General features: G+C 37.9%; 1 protein-coding gene across 2 annotated transcripts in view; it reads left to right on the forward strand.

The window, feature by feature from the left end:
* Positions 1 to 6,337, forward strand: part of LOC141386711 (putative inorganic phosphate cotransporter) — a 60,738-nt gene extending 54,401 nt beyond the window's left edge. For both annotated transcript variants that reach the window (XM_073955629.1, XM_073955630.1), the window contains exons 2-4: positions 4,324 to 4,460; positions 4,526 to 5,599; positions 5,670 to 6,337. In XM_073955629.1, the coding sequence (XP_073811730.1) occupies positions 4,324 to 4,460; positions 4,526 to 5,599; positions 5,670 to 5,894 (1,436 nt within the window). In that variant the 3' untranslated portion in view covers positions 5,895 to 6,337. The remainder of the gene's footprint in view (positions 1 to 4,323; positions 4,461 to 4,525; positions 5,600 to 5,669) is intronic.
* Positions 6,338 to 8,239: the final 1,902 nt, after the last annotated feature.

Consider the following 8,239-nt stretch of genomic DNA (forward strand, 5'->3'; position numbering starts at 1 on the left):
AAGGTATAATTTTGTTGGGAGGTACCTGAAGTAGTAGACCTATATAGACCATATTCGAATTTGATATATGTCTCGTAGATATATTATAATGTGAATAGTATGGACCAACTCGGTTACTGCCTTCGAGAGTTATCGTGCGCCCTATTATAGCGATAAGTTTAGAACTTTGTAGGGGAGGTTGCGTAAGGAGTGGACCGATATGGCTCATCTTCGAATTTAAACTAAGTTCGGACAAATATTACGATGCCCAACCTTCGGACCAAATCGTAATGAAAGCAGCGGATACAAGTGATTAGAGAGCAGGTCCTAAATTGAATTTTTCCGAAGGAGTGGACCGATAGAAACTTAACGATGTGCAACGTATGTACCAAATCGGTTACTCCCTTCCCGCCCCTTCCCTTATCATGCGCACAATTTTTCCCAACATTTTCGAACTTTTGTGGGGGAGGTACCTGAAGGAGTGCACAGATATGGCTCATCTTCGAACATAAACTAATTTTGGACAAAATATTACGAAAGCCAAATTTTTTGGACACAATAGCTTAATTCATTCAGGAGTTATCGTGCGCTCCAGCCAGACAGAAACGGCTGTCTGAAACGGATTTCGTCCAAACATACTTGGGGTCTAAAACCATTATTTCGATGAGGCACATTTTGCCCGTATCATTAGAATAAATGCTGAGGGTATAAAAAAGCCCTCCGTCTATAGAACAGAATACCTCTTATAGGATATTTTATAGATTAGACTTCTATAGAATGGAAGACTTCAATAGGGGGTATATTGCAGAGGAGAAAACCTGATTTGGGGTGTTCTTATGAATATCGGTGTATTTTTCTTTAAATCTGGACCTGGACTAGATAGATAGTCTTTATAGTTGTTATAGCACTGCAGATTCAAAAATTCTGCGACTTGGACTGGCTGCATCCATAAAGAATCAGAAGATATGTAAGTGGGTTTAGGAGGTCAATTAAACAAATGAAGAACAATTACATACTCCACATGCAAAAATTTGTGGGGTTTCGTGTCATCAAATCGAGTTTTTGCCTTAGCAAACATTGACATTGTTCTGCTGCGATGGCTGGGGAATGGTTTCTAAGTACGGCATTCACACTGTACGACATTTGTACTTGCCTGCGGAACTGCATCAATGTGAATGCTATTCAAGTCTGACTGATAGGCTCGTTGATCTAGAGGCTCTCGCTTGTAACTTTGGACCACGAAACAAGTGGTGTCGTAAGACACGCCGTTTGGTATCGGCGATAAAAAGTAGGTTCCATATCAGTGAGTTAATATGAATCGGCGTGTACTCATTGATATGAGAGAAGTCTTCCTTGTCCCTTCGGGGTGTTATGTAGGGATAGGTAAGTCGACTTTCAATTAATCGATTTTTGTAGTCAAAAGTTTAAAAATCGAAGTCGTGTTTTGACTGGAGGGAAAATCGCATAATCGATTTCTGACCGATTTTAGTTGACTTTGGCGGTTCTACAGCTTTCTGATAACTACAAAATCATATGTGCAAAGGATCAAAAGGAAACTCGGAAATCGACGAATAGCCACTTATAATCGATTTTCTGCGGTCATCAACAAGTCAAAAGTCGAGTTTTAGGACAAATGAAATAATCGCCAGACCGAAAATTGAATTTTTAGTTTTAGATCAAAATTGAAAAGTCGACAAATCGTTTTTTGCTTTTCATTACCTGTCCCTAGTGTTGTGGGAACATCCATTCAGTTCCGGAGATATCACCCTGCCTTAGAGAACTCCCTGTTTCAAATTTCAGAACACCACTGACGTATACACATATAGTTGATCCAATATTTTAATCACGGTATCTTGTAGGTCTTCGATAGGTCAAGAGCACCACAACTGTTCGGTCGCACGGCCTGTTGTGGTTCAGTCCTCGACTGATATGTGTGGATATGGCGTGCAGTGCTGTGCATTTTCTGGAATCCATGCTGATGTTGGGAAACATGGAATCTGATTCTCATCATGGGTATCAGTAGTGCCTCTAGAATCTTTGCTATTGACGGCAAGAGGTAGGCCGGCCTGTATGATTCGCCTCTGTTGGCATATTTGTCTGTCTTCAGTAGCGGGACCATCTTCCCAACTTTCCAGGCTTCTGGTACAATATGGTTGACTAACTCGGGGTTGATCCACTTACATTAGCATTACCATTGAAACCGCAGATGACATCTTTAACAGATGCAGATGACATCTTTAACAGATGCAGATGACATCTTTAACTTCGCTCATCGTAAACGGTGGTGATAACTCCTCGGCTGAGGGGGCTCTTATATGGCCTGTATGGTTCGCCTCCGTTGGCATATTTGTCTGGCTATGGTGTCGTGTTCACCCTGCCATATGTGCAGGCTTCTAGTACAATATGGGAGGCTAACTCCGTGTTCATCAACTTACTTTTACATTTAGATTCTGTGTGGACCCGACTCTTTGGATGATTTCGCGTTGAGGATGACATCTGTAACAATGCTCATCGGAAATAGTGGTGACACCTCCTCTGCTGAGAGGGCTCTTATATGACGTAGCACACTCCTCTTCGCCCTATCACGCTCCGGGTGCTCTATAAATTGCCGATTAAAATAACACTCACACCTCTTGGAAACTGTCACGCTGTTGAAAGTAACAGCCCTTTTATCATCTTTCTTTTCCCGAGTCCATGTTGCATTGCTTCAGGTGGTCTAGGCACTTTTTATATCCTCCACTATAGTATGGAGGGTATAATATGTTTGTTTATCCGTTTGTAACGCATTGAAATGGGGTAAAATTCTGCCTATGCATATTTGTATCCACAAAAATTTAAATAAGACGCTGACATTTTGAAAAGATCCGTCGTTTGTTTGCAGACAGGTCAGGTTCGAAGATGGTTCCGCATTTTGGAATATAACTTTACCGCCCGATTTCAGGAATTTCGACGTTTTTAGCTACATTTTCATTGTGGTCAAAAAACTTATCTACCAAAAATTGTGGACATAAATAGGTCCATGTTTTGGAATATCCCCATATAATGGTATCGCCCGATTTCAAGTATACTGACGTTTTTTAGATACATTTTCAGACCGAATAAATTATTAATTGGCACTTAGGGTCGGTGGTGGTCAAAAAACGTATATACCGAAAATTATAGACATAGGTCCATGTTTTGGAATAGCCCCCATATAACGATACCGCCCTATTTCGGGTATTATTTGACGTTTTTAGCCACATTTTCAGATTAGATATAATTTGGTGTTAAGGGTTGGAATGATCAGAAAATTTATCTGCCAAACATTGCGGGCATAGGTCCATTTTGTGGGATAGCCCCCATATGACGGCACCACCCGATTTTGGGTATTTCAATCAAATCTTTTATCACATCGGGTGAATATGAAGTCAAAAATTCTATGGCTAATTACAAAGCCACAGCTTCACTTTCCCTTACATGTGGACGAGTCCGGTAGCACTTATATACGTGTCCTTCCCGAAGGGGCCGAAAAATCGAAAAAAAAAATGTATCAACACCCGGTAAAAATTGTAGGGTACACCTTTGAGATATTGAGAGGTTGTTGAAGTAGATCCAGCAAAAAGCTAATTTTAAGACGAACCCAATGAACAGTTCAAGTGAAAGTTGGTCTAGTACAAAGCGCTTGGAAGTGCATGCTCAGTTCAGCTTCAGTAAAGAGATCGGTGGGACTTCTCTGAACATTTGTCCCTCTTGCATGTAATCCACGCTTATTCTTATTGTTTTATATAAATGTACCCTTCCAAGAAAACCTCAATGGCCTTACTCAATCTCCTTGCAAAAACAAAAGAAAACAACAAACTTGATTTATGAACAAAAACTAGCAAACAACGATTAATTGCGGTCTACTCTGCTAGGGAAAGAAAAAAATGAAAATTGAAAAATAAAAAAAAAACTTTAAAATGCTCAAATACCAGACAAGCAGACCGACCTAACGCTGCTGATAACAGCGATTATAAAGACAATTCCAAAGCGTTACAAAATAAAATATATGTACGTATGAATGTAGGCATATTTTTGTAAACCCATAAGTACGACGACGTGCCATCTTATCAGTGATAACTGGGTGGGCGGGCGACTGTAAGGAAATGGGAATGATTTGTGTGTGAGTAAACAATTTACAAGTTGGTGGCAGGCGTTTCACTTGAAGCTCGAAACCAAAGTAATATAAAAAAAATAATTTATTTATTAAATACATATACCTATATGGACTATATTACAATAAGATTGTCTGCCTACTTATATAAGGAATTCTTGCTATGGGACTGTTTTACTAAATTTTATTTTTTCTACTTTTCTTACTTCCAGGACCCCGAATCGGTAGCCGACATGTACAGTGTTTCTTGTGTTTCTGTTGTCTCTCCCTGTGCTATGCCCTGAGAGTGAATTTAAGTGTGGCCATTGTGGCCATGACGGATAGCAATTCAACAGACAGTGATTTTGAGGTAAGTTGTGCAAAAAATCTCCCCAAAACTTGAATTTAAATTAATTTTTTGCTTTTTTTTTCTAGACCTATGAATGGGATGCCGGCACCAGATCGTTCCTGTTGAGCAGCTTCTTTTGGGGTTATATTATAACACAAATACCTGGTGGTCATATTGCCCAGAAATATGGTGCCAAGACTTTGTTGCTGATCGGTGTCACTTTGTGTTCCGTTTTGACAATACTAACACCCTTAGCTGCTGATATTGGAGGCTGGAAGTTAATGTTTGCCTTACGTGTTGCCCAGGGCCTGCTACAGGGTTCAGTACATCCTGCCACCCACGCCATGTTAGCCAAATGGGCACCAGTTGAAGAACGTGGTGCCTTGGGTACCTTCTGTTATTCTGGTTCACAATTTGGTACCGTTGTTATGTTGGCTGTAAGTGGTGTCATTGCTCAATCTTCCCTTGGCTGGCCGGGCATTTTCTACATCTCTGGAGCCATGGGTTTTGTATGGGCCATATGTTGGTTCTTCTTTGCCGCCAGTACACCGGCCGAACACAAGAGCATATCCCCGGAAGAAAAGAAAATGATTGAAAACTCTTTGGGTCAGGTTGATAGTACGCCAAAGGTCAATGGCCCCACACCATGGATTAAGATATTTACTTCGCCAGCTTTCATTTCCCTGATTGTTGTACACTGCACTCACATGTGGGGCTTCTGGACATTGCTGACCCAAATTCCAAGCTACATGAAGGACATTCTCGGTATTGATATTAAAAATAGTGCCTTGTTGTCATCCCTACCCTATGCTGTGATGTTGGTGTTGTCATTCTTCTTTATCTACCTCTCCAAGTTGTTGGGCAAAATGCAAAACATTTCCTTGTCCTTCAGTCGGAAATTCTTTAACTCCATTGGCCATTGGATTCCCATGATTTCATTGATTGCCTTGGGTTATGTTACCAAAGAACATGCCACATTGGCGGTGGTGTTATTGACACTGACTGTGGGTATTAGTGCAGCCACATATCTTGGCTTCCAGGTGAATCATATTGATTTGTCGCCCAATTATGCTGGTACTTTGATGGGCATTACCAATGGTTCGGCAAATGTGATGAGTGCACTGGCTCCTCTATGTGTGGGTTTGGTGGTATCCGATAAGGTAAGTGTAAAAATAGAAGTATATTTTTCATATGCAAAAATACTAACCTCTTTTTTCTATCTTTTTCCAGCCAAGTGTCGAGGAATGGCGCATGGTGTTCTTCATTGCTGCCGGTTTTTACTTCTTTGGTAATTTACTCTTTGTCATCTTGGGCAAGACCAATGTACAGCCCTGGAACTCACCCGAAGATGCTTTGGCCAAGCGCCTAAGCACAATTATTGATCCAGAAATGCCAGCCCTACTCTTAAATGGTGGTGAAGTGAAACCTGTTATCAAGGAGAATGGTAACCAATAACCTTTGTTGGTACAAGGAAGTGATATACATCATCACTCCATATTCATTATTACCCCACCATCACCAACACCATCATCAAGCAACAGCAGCATCATCACCACCAATCCCCCTCCCCAAGCAGCCACAAGTAACCATACCTGTATATGAATAAGCGTACTGAAGACCTCCTTACATTTTAAGACTAGTTAAAGTAAACGCACATAAACAAAGAAATTTAATTAAATAATTTTAGTAATAATTAAAAGTAAAACAAAACAAACAACAAATAAGAAAAAATACATTTTTTATATTTTATTTGCGAACATAATTTTAGTTTATAAGCATTGCATAGATTTGTAAGCGTAAATCAATGAAAACAAAAACAACACAAAGCAAATGATTTTATGGAATAAATTTGCATTTGAAAAAATAGAAAAAAAAACTATTAACAAAAAATACAAAAACAAGATATTTGAAAAAAAAGGCATTTAAATTTTTTTAGTGAATTGCTGTTTTGTTGATTAATTTTTTTATAAAACAAAAACTATACATAAATTGAGCTTCCATTAGTTTTAATTGTAACTGCAAGAAATCACAAAAATTCCTTAAACATTTTCCAATTCTAATCTTTGTTATCTTTTGCAATAATGTAGCCATGGAAGGAAACAAACCCATACAGCCCCCGCAAACGAAAACATTTTCCTTAATTCAAGCAATTCATCACAAGTTATTATTTTATTTTAATTTAATTTTTCGAAAAATATGCCTTTTGTACTTTAATTATTGTATAATTTATGTATATACACACAAACACATCTACATACATATAGCTTTGTGCCTTAATTGTTAAGTAAATTATTTAAAAAAACAAAAAGAAATAATAAAAAAGAGAAAAACTCAGAAATTTATATTCAACACACATTGCTATTTATCGTCGTCTTGCAATCTTGCATCAATGTGCCTTAAATAATTGTAAATGTTTGAACACAAATTTTTTTATTGTTATTGTTTAAGATCATCAGCGACAAACATTTTTTTTAATAACAAATTCACAAAAACAGGAAATAGTACACTCTTTATCGTTATGTGTCCGAATGAAAATAAAACACATCAAGTAAATAGTAAAAGAGGAAAATACAAAAACAAACAACAAAATACAAGTGCCAATAATTTGAAATAAAATATTTCATTTTTGTTTAAGAAAAAAACCGAAAGAAAAGACAACAAAAATATGGAGTTTTATTTTAATATAAGGATGTGTTAGACCTTGTTGTTTTACGCCCTACAGGTTGTATGTGTATCCAGAAATCTTAAACAATGGGTATATTTTAGACATTCTCTTATAATTTAGTATGTTTTTGGGGGTCAGTTCGATTTGAAGGCCTTTGTTAAGTTGATTTAATGCTGTTAGAATGTTATAGTACGGTTACATTGGAGTTTTTTGCCGGGTTAACCCACTTCATAAGGATATATTTGACGCTTACGTTGTGGAATTGACATTTGAAACCCAAACCCACTGGTTAATGCCATAATTTCAACGCCTAGGTAAACGGGTAGGTAGCTACCTATTAGTTATCGTTACCTACGCGTTTGGTAATTTCTACATGCCATTTACCGAGGCGTGAAAATTTTAAAAACCTGTGGTAACATTGATGATTTTCATTCATGATTTCGCAAAATCATTGCCAAAAAGAAGTGTTTTACAACATTTAACACAATGGCAACGATTAACCTGGTCATTGGTGTAAGTAACACGGTTGTTTTAAATATCTATGAACTCATAGATAACTCCGCGTAAAAATTACGGGCATAAGTGTAACCGGGGTATTAGAACTAAAACCGTTTCAGACAATTCCTCTGCCTGGCTGTAGACCTGGCAAACTATCGATAGTCAGAATATTGTTTTGATCGCTGTCGTAAAGAATTGTTTGTATCAGACTCTAAAGCAATTATTATACCCTCAGCCTAAATTATGCGCTCGAAGGGGCTAACCGATTTGGTCCATAATTATATCCTCCACCATAATATGGAGGGTATAATTAAAATTGTCATTCCGTTTGTAACACATAGAAATATTCGTCGGAAGCTCTAGATTACCCTGCGTTTATACATGACAGGACAGTTGAGTTCATGTGACGTAGGCGTCCAGACAACTGCAAAAACAGTTGTAAAATTATGAATGAAAATCATCGATTTCTTTTCGTTTTCCTTCCACTTATTTTGTTTTTATACATATTCTTTTGTTTTCAGCACATTTGAATTATCATCTCACTTCTTTTTCACAAAAATTTCAAAAATTTGTTAACCCGACTGTCTTTAAAAAAATGATGGACAGCTGTGAGACAAACGACAATTATATGTATGTG

Source organism: Musca autumnalis, unplaced genomic scaffold, assembly GCF_047663935.1.
Source record: "Musca autumnalis isolate F117 unplaced genomic scaffold, ASM4766393v1 scaffold_5, whole genome shotgun sequence".
Taxonomy (NCBI): domain Eukaryota; kingdom Metazoa; phylum Arthropoda; class Insecta; order Diptera; family Muscidae; genus Musca; species Musca autumnalis.